We start from the raw sequence: 13,353 nt of genomic DNA, 5'->3' as shown, positions 1-13,353 counted from the left end.
CAAGAACGTACACGTTAATTATTCACCATTATTGGCCAATCCTAATGTTTATGTCTGAGAGTTGAGCATTGTTCCACTCAAAATTACGAATTTGATACGCCATATGTGCTCTAGTGGCGTATCTTTCAGTTTTTATCAACATGTAAGTCTGTTATCAAGCAGCTTTGTTACTTTTATATTTTTATTTATTTGGCCATCCTCAATCGCCGGGAGAAGCTGGTATTCCGCTACTCTTAGAAGAATAAATTAATCTTAGGTTACAAATGCTTCCTTTTTTGATATTCTTACCTATCAAAAATCAACTTATATTGCGATTTGCGACTTATATCTTTTAAAGTTACGAATAATCAGTTTGTCACATGCACATGTTAGAAGTCCTACGTCTTTCATCCTAACACTTTTAGTCTAGCTATTTTAGTGCTCTCATAAAACTCCGATTTTTTTTTGTATTTTGAGGCTTTCCTCAGATTTATTTCACGATAATAACGTCATTAAAAGCTTCTGTAGTGGATAGATGACTATCTGAAGAAATTGCATTTTGAATACACATTTTTCCAAACTGATCACCTATAATTCTGGAAGAAGCCGAAAGTGATGCTCAAAGTGCCATCTATTTAAATGAATAGATTATTAGACACTTTTTTTGCGAAAAGTATTACAGAGAGCGGTCTAAATCATGTGTTCAAAACACTTGGATGGCAATCAAACAACCGATTAGACTAAATAGCCAAACATTCTGGTTAAGCATGACAACCGAAGACAATTTTATCTATTAGTATGATAAATTCGATTAAAAGTGATGTTTCATGCCCCACTATAGACACACCACTCGAAAAAAATCCAACAATGATTTGAATGACTTGACTTGTGTCAAATGAATGACTTGGGTTTTTACCGAAAAACTTTTTTCTATCCGTAGTTTATAACAAAAAAAAAATCTCAGCTTACAATTGTTTACTAACAATGTTTTCACTAGAAAGAGTCTTAAATATAGTAAGGGGTTTTTATCTGTTATAGCCACCACACTCAACAAGTGAAGTTAGGTTAATCCTAATAAAATATATCTAGGTATGATGAAAATAAAATACTTTAGTAGCAACATTATGAGAAATACAACAGAGAATTGCGGAAATCTGGCCCCGAAAACGCACTATATTAAAAGTTTCTAACCTAACCAAATTACCAACTAAAATATTTAGTCAAAATATACCCACAATGTAGTGTATTTACACTCTCTCACACTAAGCTGAAAGAAACTTTACAGAAAGAAATCGGTTCTGTTAGACCAGGAATTTGAGTGTTCATAAGTTCACTCAATTTAGTAGAATACAGATTATTAACTTTGTGCGCGACATACTAACCCTATGACAGTGAAGATCTAACATAGTAATACAATACTTATGATTTTGGCAGTTTTGCAACACAGTTTTCACGGGAAATTGCAGGTTTCCAAGAAAGATAAAAAAGGAAAAGAAAACTTTTCTTTGTCGTTTTACTTACTTTTTTTTTAGTTTACTTTGTTTTAATTTTCATTTACGGGGATACCCCTAGATTTTGAAAAATACTGTTTTGGTGTTTTCATTGAAAGACTCATCTTCTAGAAATTTTTATTGAAAAAGAAATGCCCCATCCATGATTTTGAAAAATAAATAAAAAATAAATTCTTTTCTCATAAAGAATAAAAAATTTTTCCATTAAAAAAAATTAAAAATACCATATGGCGTTTGGCGGTACTGATGAACACAAAAAAAGCTGCATAGCTATATTTTCAGGTACTGAATAATACATAGGAAATACATAATATATAGGAAGTACTGAATAATACATAGGAAGTACATAGGATAAAGAAGCAGAATTATCAGTCGAATGGAAACATCTCTACATTTTTAGTGTCATATCTGTAAAGCTTTTATATATAGCTGGAAATATTTAGAATGCCAAAATGTCATTCTTATTATGTAAGAACAAATAAAGCCAATAAAAATAAACATTACCAATTAGTTTATGGTTTCAATATGAAAGCATTCTGGAAAAGATCATTATGAAGAAGATGAGTAAATTAACCACTCACTACCCCTCATCTGAGGGAATGTATTTAGATCATGTAACTAGACCAACCACCTCTCTTAACAGATTTTGTCAAAATGGCCCCTATCCTCCAAAATTCAAAGATTATCACCTAAAATGTACCATTTTAGAAAATCAAATGTAATGCTCGGAACAGCCATTTTGGTTGAATAGCCATATTTAATGGCTTTCCGATCTCTTCAAGATCAAAACTTAACCTTACATCCTTAGCGACAGATTCGAGTCTTCCATTAAAGTATCAATATTGCAAATGTAGATTGATAAATTGAAGTTCAGTAGAATTTTGATGAGAGTTGTCTGACGAGGACTGTGGATGCTCTGGTCAGTCTAATTTACTGATCAGCTGACTATTATTTCTATTTTTATAACTTTATCTTTACTTTTTCGGAAGAAGTGCAAAATATTCACTTGCCTTTTCTCACTCATTACGGTTACTTGCCTTTTCTTATTCAATAGTTTCAGGAAAATACATTAATTAAATAATTTTCAAATTGAAAGTTCTGCGCTTCACATGTTTCAACTTTGAGAACACTTACTCATATAAGTATTAGTTTAATTTCAAGGGCTCAAGAAGCTTATGCTGGGTCACAGAAAATCAGGAATGTATAGGTCTCATAGGAACTAATCTAAATTAATAATGGAGATTGGATTGAAAATTAGAATTGAATAAAACTTTTTCGCAGAAATTTATTCGCCGAAATAGAAAGTCAAAAGGAGATACATCCAGTCATGGATGTATGCTGATTCAAGAATGTACAGCAGCAATTGGGTTTTAAGCCTTTTTCAGTTACAATGAAGCTTTGTAATATTAAATCTAACTTTTAATTTTATCTATGGTAAATTTCCTTAAATTTGCTTCTATTTTTATGTTCATGAAATACAAAAATAGAGATTGTTTAATAATGATCCTCTTTCTTCATGGACCACCTAAGCATTTTAATGGACCACCAGTGTTCCATGGACGACAGGTTGGCAACCGCTGGTAAAGAGTACTCTAATTTACTTACATGGACACCATCTATTCCAGGTGGACCTGGAACTCCATTTGGTCCAGTTTCACCTTTCAATCCTTGTGGACCCTCAGGTCCAGGGGAACCAGGAATACCTTGAGCTCCCTTGACTCCGGGAGCACCCTGCTCACCAGGTGGACCCGTAGGACCAACAGGACCTGCAAAATCCGGTAAAAATGAACAGTCATGAATGTATTTGAAGAAAAAAGGTGCTAGAATGATTTAACTACAATATTCTTCTGATGGGTCTGATCGTCCAACCCACTTTCTTTGCATATTATGGTTTTTCTATATTCCACAAAGGCTAAAAATAATATATCTCATTTTATATGGCAAAAGGAGGTAAAAACTCTTCTTCTGAATTTCGACATGCTTTAAATGCAAGTGGGCATTGATTAAAATAACTTGTTTTTAAGTTTTTCGTTTCCTATCCGGAGGGTATGTGAATTTTTTTTGTGCCTTTTTCGACAAGGCAAATTTTTACCTTTTCCGACTAAATATCCATATCAAAACAGTTGCTAATATGTTACGAATTAAAAAGGATTAATACTGTGTTATATATCATATTAAGATATATAACTAACGGTATATCTTATTACTACTCCTTCAACCACTACTTCTACTGCAACTATCACTTCTACTGCCAATTAATATCCTTAGCCATTCGATAATTATAGCAGTTACGCTCTTTCGACAACCTGGATGCATATAGTATTTTTGATTCAGTTCAACATCCCCTCGATGTTTCTCGAAAGTTTCAACTTAATAATCAACTCTTTTCTTAAATATTGAAGGTGTACCTTTTTGACAATCTGGATGAACACCGTGTCTATGGATGTATTTCAACATCATCCTCAGCGTTTCCTGAAAATTCCAGTTTGATACCCTAACCTACTCCCAAGATTAGGTAAATATGCCCTTTTTGCAACCTAAATTCACATGGTGTTTTTAATTAATTCCAACATTACTTTCAGCCATTTCCAAAGGCATCACTTTAATATCCCTGGCTGTCCTTAGGACATTACAGAGAAGCCCTTTTGACAAACTGGATGCACATTCCCTAGCACTCTGTCCAACATTCCCTGAAATTTTCAACTTAACCAGTCCTTAGATATTGCAGATGCACCGTTTTGACAACATGTATGTACATATTGTTTTTGATTTAGTACAACATCCCAATCAACACCTGCTGAAAGTTTCAATTTAGTAGACTTAACCACTTATTAAATATTTAAAAAATTATATTAATATGAAAAAAAAATCAAAGGAAGTGATTTGAGAGCTAAGACTGGAGCGTGCATATCTGTGTCAGTACTCTTGCTATGACTGGGTGTCAATAATATTTAAAATAACAAATAAGACTTTAGAAGAAAAATAAAATTTATGGAAGGTGATTGAAGATCGGGGCCGGAGCCCCAACCTAACTAGATCTTCTTTTATTTGATATTATTTTGAATTAAGAACCATCTGTCCAAAAATAATAAAATAATTACGACAAACAGAACAAGCAAACCTGCATATGAAGCCCAGGTGTATAATCAGGTATTGGGTGGGGAAGGGGCTGGTATTGAGTTAATTAGAGAGCAACTCTAAATATACTATCAATATAAATTTTCTGAATTGCAAAAAGTAAAAATTTTGCTATCATAGCGTTCATTTCACATAAGGGGCTAAAAATACCTGTTGTCACAGCTAATTTAAAAAGGGAAATCTTACAAAAACATTATGATTTTTTTTAAAATTTACTTTCAGTTTATTTGCATCCCTCTTCTCTAATGCCTACGTAAAAGGCTATACAGAATACTAGGCTTGCGAATTTTTAATTATTTTTTCACTTATTTTGGTAAAAGAGGTGCTTTTGAACAAAATAATGTATTACCAAAGTTCTAGCTTCATTATTTTCATTAAATTTACACTTGATTAGCTTGCGGAGTCACTTCCACTTTAATGAATTTTCCCAGTCTCTAGTAAATTTTAAAAGATGAAACAACTTACCTTTTTGTCCAGCGTCACCTCGTTCTCCTTTTTGTCCCACAGGTCCTGGCAGACCTTGGGGTCCAGGTGGACCCACTGGGCCGGTGACTCCTGGTGGACCATCTTCACCCTTGATGCCCCGTCGACCTATCTCTCCAGGTGGTCCTTTCTCTCCTGTCGGACCCATTGGTCCTGGCTCTCCTCTAACACCAGGAGGACCAATTGGCCCGGGTGGACCCTATACAAAGAAAAACAACATAAATTAACCAAAAAAATTAAAAACGCAGGTTCTGGGAGAGAAAATCGTTAGAAAAAATTCTGGGGAAAGACCTTTCCCCAGTGGCTGTGCGAGGGCCATAGAATCCCCGAAGGCATAGTTATTCTGCCTTTCAGCTATGCTCAATAAAATCTATTATCTCAAAATTTTTATCAGACTATTTTGAGAAAAAAAGGACATGGGAGGGGGTCTCGTTGCCCTCCAATTTGTTTGATCACCTAAGAAAGGGCACTAGAACTTTAAATTTAGGTTAGAATGAGCCCTCTCACGATATTCTCCCCACCCCATGGAAAATTATCGCCGTGGAAAATCCCACCAGCAGAAATCCCCCCCACCCGCGAAAAATGTATGCATACTTCCCAATAATAAATACTATATGTAAATAATAGGAAAATCTTCTAGCTTAAAGACCTTTCCCCAGAGGCTGTGCGAGGGTCATAGAATCCCCGAAGGCATAGTTATTCGGCCTTTCAGCTATACTCAACAAGATCTGCTATCTCAAAATTTTTATCAGACGATTTTGAGAAAAAAGGACGTGGGAGGGGGCCTCGTTTGCCCTCCAATTTGTTTGATGACTTAAGAAAGGGCACTAGAACTTTAAACTTAGGTTAGAATGAGCCCTCTCACGATATTCTAGGACCACTGGGTCGACACTATTACCCTTGTAAAAAAAAAAAAAAATAATAAGCACGCATCCGTGATCTTTCTCCTGGTAGAAAATATTAAATTTCACATTTTTTTTTTATAGGCGCTTGAAACTTCTACTATAGGATTATCGGATAAGCTGAATCTGGTGGTGTGATTTTCATCAAGATTCTTCCCTATGCTTTTATAGGGTGTTTCCCTTTTTTCATAAATCAGGCACATTTTCTCAGGCCCGTAACCTTTGATGAGTAGCTTATTGAAACTTATCTGATACTCTGAATCTGATTCTGTGATTTTCATTAAGATACTATGAATTTTAGCGGGTGTTTCCCTTTTTCAAAAATCAGGCAAACCTTTTCAGACTCGTAGTCTTTGATTAAACTTATTGAAGCTTATATACTTTAAATTAGCTTAAAATTCTAATTTTTTTATATACATAATATAGTTAAGTCTTTAAACCTCACTAAAAGGTTTTTTAACTTTTTTTTTATACACTCAGATGAAACTATTTATGACAAGCATGTCTTTTTGCATAATTTTTGCAAAAGGCAAAGTTTTGTCCTATTCTATGATATAGTATAGCGACGTTATTTTAAATAAGTTACAGACGATATAGACGTCACACCAATCAATAGCAGAAATTCTTGCAATTTTTTTTTCCACTGTTTTTGTTTCCATTAGTATCTTAGAAAAGCAGCAAGACCTCTCCAACAGCTTAGCATTTTTGTTTTGGAGGTATTTTCTGTAACCCAGTAATTATTTCTCTACCAAATTCAAGGGATGGGGAAGTCGGTATATTCATTTAAATTTAGTAAATAACCAGATACGCGCCATGATGAGGGTGAAATGGTATTGAACTACTAATAACCCTTCCGATGTATGAATTTTTCACTGAAGAGAGTTTATCAGGAAAGGAATAACAAAGCTTATTTCTCATTAAATGAAGACAGTCTGCCTTGATAAAATCAGACATTTTTTCTAAGTGCTCAATTCAAATAAAAAGAACTAAAAAGTTAATTATTGAAAAGTAAAAGTTCTTACGAATAAATATCAAGTATTATATATGTTCGTGTATATATCATATTAAAACACATGCAAAATATCAATTAGGACATATGCATCAAATATTTTCATTTATAATACATGAATTATTTATATAACATTAAAGTGATATCCCAAGAATAAATCACTTTCATAAAAAAAAGGATAGTAATTTTGACTTACACCGTCTCCTTTGACTCCCTTAAAGCCCTTTTCCCCGGGTTTACCCGGTTCACCTTTGTCCCCGTCTTCACCTGGAGGTCCCATTGGTCCTGGTGGACCAGGTAATCCTCTCTGACCTGGTAGACCATCTCGACCTGTTGGTCCTGGAAGTCCGGACTCACCCTAAGGGAAAAAAGATATGAATTATAAACTTACTCTTTCTATTTCACATTTATGGCAATTGCTTCTAAAATAACACTTGAAAATATCTTTATAGATGACTTTTTTCCTACATACATCACTATTAAAAAAAGATACAGCCTTGAATCTGGAGAGATTACGGTTAAACAAAGTCTTTGGTACTATCTGGATTACAGATACCCGGTGAGGCGGGGAAAAAAACACCTGGTCTGGGTCAAAGCGCAAGTGCAGATAAGTAAAAACGTAGATGATGCATCAACGATAATCCTATTGCATAGCAATTCAACTATTAAAGTAGCAAGAGCTAAGAGCTCATATGGCACTTGTGACGAGGCCGAAAGAGCCAAGAGCTCATATGGTATGAGCTCTAGCAAAATTCTAAGAATCAATAGATTGATTTAAAAGGAAAATCAGAGGCTTAATGCCGGTCAGGATTTAAAATAAGAGCTCTGGCCTTCTAAATATCAAATTCATTAAGATCCGATTACCCACTAGTAAGTTAAAAATATCGCATTATTTCTGATTTTTCCTCTCCCTTCAACCCACCAGACAGTCGAATCGGGGAAAACAACCTTTCCAAGTCAATTTCTGCAGCTCCCTGACACGAATACCAATTTTCATCGTACTAGCGCGTCCAGAAGAATCAAACTCGCCAAAGCACTGAACCCCACCTCCTAACTCTCCCAAAGAGAGCGGACCCAGTAAATTTACGTCAATCAGGTATCTACGGCATTTGCTTTTTGTGCCCACCAAGATTCATCCTGATCTCTCCACTCTAAGGGTGTTCCAATAGTTCCGGTTTCCCCGTCCAACTCCCCAACGTCAACAGATCATGTCGGAATTTGAAGAAAGAGCTCTGAGACAGGATTTCCTAATATATAAAATTTTATTAAGATCTGGTCGAAAAAAAATACCTCAATTTTTATAATTTTTCCAAATTAACAACCCCCAACTCTCCCATAGAGAACAGATCCATTCTAATTATGTCAATCACGTATCTATAGCTTTTGCTTATTCTTTCCATCAAGTTTCATCCCGATTTCTCCGCTCTAAGCGTCTTCCAGGATTTTTGTTTCCCCCCTCCACCCCCTCATGTCCCCGGACCCGATTCAAATTGAAAATAGAGCATCTGAAACATAAGGTCCTTCTATATATCAAGTTTGATCGGATCATTAATTCGTACGGTAAAGATACCTCAATTTTCACGTTTTCCAAGAATTCCGGTTTCCCCCTCCAGCTCCTCCAAGCTCACCAGATCTGGTTGGGATTCAAAATGAGAGCTCTAAAGCACAAGATCCTTCCAAATATCTAATTTCATTTAGATCCCATCACCCGTTCTTAAGTTACAAATACCTCATTTTTTTCTAATTTTTCCGATTTAAAAGTCCCTTCAACCCCCCCCACCCCCCAGATGGTCGAATCGAGGGAAAGACCATCTGGTTCCTGATACTTTGTAGATACCAAGTGCCATACAAATGAATTATTTATTAATTTAGTATATATATATTAATATATTTATTAATATATATATATATATATATATATATATATATATATATATATATATATATATATATGTATATATATATATATATGTTTAAAACTACGTAAAACTTGCGAGTATACAACATCCTTCGCTGTCCCATTGTCTGTGCATATAAATAGATTGTCAGGTTTACCGAATCTTAAAAATGCAACATATAATTTTCCCATGGGAAAACAATCCGTATTCAGATCTATACCGCATTTTTCTAATGGATGCCCTTGAGCTTTGTTGATGGTGATTGCTAATCGAATATTCCCTGTGTCCCCGTCGTCATTTAAATATTCCCCCTGTGCCCTTCCGGCGTACCCGTTGTAGTTGTGTCCCTGTGTCCCGGTCTTCATTTATATTCCCTGTGTCCAGGTCGTCATTTGTGTCCCGATGTCTCGGTCCTGTTTTCACGTTGTTCTTGTGATTCCTCGGCACGCTTTCTTTTGGTATTATCTCTTTGAGCCGCAAGCCTGTTTCCACGTTGTTCTTGTGACTCCTCGGCACGCTTTCTATTATTAATTTCTCTTTTAGCCATAAGCCTTTTGACATTAACTCTTGGAGCCGCTTCCTCGGCTGTTTCTTCTTCCATTGTAGGATTTATACTAAAATTTCTCTTTTATTTAACTCTTTGAGCAGCTTCCTCGGCTGTTTCTTCTGCCATTGTAGGATTTATACTACAATTTCTTTTTCAATCGCCCCTTATAACTTATAATAACGTCATATGCGTACAAAAAAAAACAAACATACAACTTATTTATATATATATATATATATATATATATATATATATATATATATATATATATATATATATAGATGAAGCTAATTATAATTTTAAAAACTGGAATGATCCATACTTGGCGATTTGAGACGCCCAGAGGTGCTGGGATAATTGTTCTCCGGAAGTTCTTGTGTTATCAAGAAATCTTTCAGACGACGTCTTCGCATTTCTGCCAGATAGTATGAGAAATAAAAGTGTGAACCCCAATATTGTACTTCCTAAGCTTTGATATCAGTTACACCCCAGTGCTTGTATGGGTGAGGGTGGAAGAGTCAGGGACCATATAATAAAATCCATTTTTATATTTTTAGGAAACAAAGAGAGAGATTCCTCCCTGTTTAATCAAAATAAAAATGGAGTAAAATATATTCAGTAACGAGTCCAACGAATTTCTAATAACTGATCAAGTTAGAAAAGACCGTTGGACAAATTTCAGAACCTGTACTAATACTTTGAAAATTTAAACTCTTGGAAGAAACTGAAGACACAATAAGGTATTGTTAAAAATCTTGATTTCAGTAGCAGGGCTCATCCGAAGCATTAGACTCAAGAATCAAACAAAAGCAAGGAAATTAAATATCTAAAGAATGTTAATTCAATGATCAAAAGTACCAATTTTATCTCCGATTGTTCATAAGACAAAGAAAAATAAATCCCATAATAAAAATCAAGATTTTTAAATAGTAAAACGATCCAAAACAATAACTTGGACCGTCAATAAGCATAGGTCAAAAGCAAACACATAAGTCAAAGTTCGTCCCATTATTGGAAAATAATGATTCTTCATTAATGATATAATAAATATTTCTTATAACGTCATATGTCAGAAGAAGTTCATTACATCATTAAAAAATAGACTACGAAAAAATATATTGGAGCTTAGTTGATATTGGACTAAATTTTTCTAATAGTAGTATAGTAATTAACAATTCTGCCTCACCTAGATTAACCCATTAATTTATATCACTTTCAGTCCATTTTATATCATTTTAACATTAAATTTAATACATTTTGAACATTTCCATCCCGACATTCAACATCAAAACAGGTACTTGTGGCTCAAAGTTTGGTTTCTCTTTATACTTTTTTCACAAAGTCAAAATAACTATTAGATCACACAAATGATTTACCAAATTTTCAGTTGAATTCACACCATTTTAAATGAAAATTTCTGACATTTTTACAACTTCCCACCATGAGCTCTAAGATCAAAACAGGTCTTGGAAAATAAGAATTTGATGAATCCGTAAAAAAGAGTTTAATTATATGCCATTTTTCCTCTACTACTGATAACATGTAACAATTTAATGTGATTTATTATATAGTGGGTAGTTCAATATAATATCTAAATAATTGTTATTATCTTTTCCTTTTCCTTCTTTTGCCTTTAAAATCATATCTTTATCTAAGTTTTACAATTGCTTTTGAAAATCAGCTCCTGTAGAATTAAATCGTTTTGGTGCAAATAGATCAACAATTTCACCTTAGAAATCAATTGTGATACCAGTTTTCATTCCATATTTAGTTGTTACACATTTCATAACTTTAGTTGAATATTCCATTCCTATGTTTAAATCTTCTTTCCGAAACCTGAAGGTTACGGGTTCAAGAGCAGTAGACGGCAAACTTTTTGTAAACTCTTCATGTAAAATGAAAAACGAAAAGATTGTAAAAACTCTCCTTACAGGCCAGCAAGGTCAAAACTGTAGAGCAATTGACTGATTATCAGTTACGATCCAACAGTTCAACTCTCACTGTTAAGTCGTATAACAGTTAATGATTAAATTCGATCTGGTCAATACACTCACTGTAATACAATCTAGACTCTCACTGATACTTCGTGTGGTAGCTGATGATGTAAATACAATCAGGCCCATGCTCTCACTGTTACACCATGTAGCAGTTGACGATGTAAAAACGATCTGGTCAATGCTCTCAATATTAAGAAGTGTAGCAGTTGATGATGTAAGTACGATCTGACAAATACTCTCACCGTTAACTTGTGTAGCGGTTGATGATGTAAATACGATCAGGTCAACACTCTCAGTGTTAAGACGTGCAACAGTTGATAATGTAAATACCATCTGGCCCCAGATCAAGGAAGGATTTTATTTATGTCTTGAACTTTAGACTTTATATAATATATACAGATTCTTATACAACCATTTAATTTCAATTGTTTCATATATTTTGCACGAGGAAAACTGTAATGTTTTGCAAAATTCATTTTCTCGTTTAATTATTTCTTCATTAGTCAATTCACCCGATTCGCAAATAGCAAGCAATTCTAAATAGAATGAATAAGCAGTTTTATACTCAGTCTTTCTTTTTGCTATTCTTAGATTTTTTTCAAGTATTAAAACTGTCCCAACAAATAAATCAGCAAGGGGTAACATAACAAAAACAGATAGGCTTGAAGCACTAAATGAACATTCCTTTTTTAAGAAACCGTTACTGAAGCAACCGAAGCAATGTCAATTTTCTTTTTCCTTAAAACATCTGTCTATTTTTCCTTTTTTAAGGGATGAATTGTGTATTCAGTAAATTCAGCCTTTTTATCGATTTTAAATTTATTGAGAAGATATAAGAACGATAATCTTGGCCGATTTTGAAGTAGTTATTTGTAAGATAAATCAATATCACATCCTTTATTTTCATTTTGTATTTTTCAATCTTAGTCACCTGTGTTTTATGAAGTAATAGTTTAATAGGTTCTCACCCATTCATCTTTGTATGCGTTACTCGTAGATTACATTTTTGTTTTGCATCGAAACACGTTTTAATTTTTCGTTTTTTTTTGAATTTTGATAAATAAATTGTACACTCTTCCATTAATTAGAGAATTACCTTTGTAGAAGAAAATAAAATATTATTTATTTTACTTAAACGTTCCTTTCATTATCTTTTGAAATACTTCATTGGGATCTTTTTTAAGTATATCTATTATAAAATTTCCGAATTCGTTTAAACGATCAAATAACTGAATAAGACCCTTCCAGCATAAAAATAATGTTTATTAATTAATTAACTGCATCTTCACCGTTTTTTGGGTTTGCAACGTTTTTAATTCTTCTATTTTCTGCAATGATATCTTCTTTTGTTGCTTTTAAGGTATTTTTCATCAATGGTCTTCTGTCATCAACTCTAGTCAATATATTGTCCGGTGATTGACATATTTTAGTGTGCTTGCTAATATTTTCACTTAATTTAAGATTGTTTCGGATTTGATCTTTAATAATTTCTTGTTTGAATGACATTTTGAATGACATTATGAAAATGAAATTTTCTACCCTATATTTTTAGCAAGAAAAGCTGTAATGGAAGTCACTGATAGCAATTTATATGTTAATATATAAAGTATTTTCGATTAGGAAATTTGATTAATAAAATTATTTACTAATCAATGTAGAAACTTTTATGCGAAATGAAAAATACGAACCTATTAAAATACAAACTATCTTTCCTAGAATGCTAAGGCTATGGAACCAAATACCGCATCGTTAGTGAAAGGTTGTTTCTGACGCGTGGTCGGATTTCTTCCCAGAAATCTTTCGCTCGTGAAAGTTATCTGGGAAGAGAGCCAATGGTGATTGATTAAAAGAATAGAAGTTATAACTTATTAGGAAAAAATTTTCAGTAA

The 13,353-nt window shown here is 33.6% G+C and overlaps 2 protein-coding genes across 2 annotated transcripts in view; both read right to left on the bottom strand.

Moving 5' to 3' along the window:
• Positions 1-13,353, bottom strand: part of LOC136041864 (AP-1 complex subunit mu-1-like) — a 381,890-nt gene that overhangs the window by 178,767 nt on the left and 189,770 nt on the right. The window lies entirely within an intron of this gene.
• LOC136041863 (collagen alpha-1(V) chain-like) overlaps positions 1-13,353 on the bottom strand; it is a 209,722-nt gene that overhangs the window by 30,962 nt on the left and 165,407 nt on the right. Inside the window, exons 22-24 of the mRNA XM_065726642.1 lie at positions 7,219-7,380; positions 5,094-5,310; positions 3,096-3,256 (exon numbers count right to left, since the gene is read on the bottom strand). Of these exons, the coding sequence (XP_065582714.1) occupies positions 3,096-3,256; positions 5,094-5,310; positions 7,219-7,380 (540 nt within the window). The remainder of the gene's footprint in view (positions 1-3,095; positions 3,257-5,093; positions 5,311-7,218; positions 7,381-13,353) is intronic.

Source organism: Artemia franciscana, unplaced genomic scaffold, assembly GCF_032884065.1.
Source record: "Artemia franciscana unplaced genomic scaffold, ASM3288406v1 PGA_scaffold_47, whole genome shotgun sequence".
Classification (NCBI taxonomy): domain Eukaryota; kingdom Metazoa; phylum Arthropoda; class Branchiopoda; order Anostraca; family Artemiidae; genus Artemia; species Artemia franciscana.
Note: the sequence above shows the minus strand (reverse complement) of the source record. Positions and strands in the feature narration are given on the sequence as shown.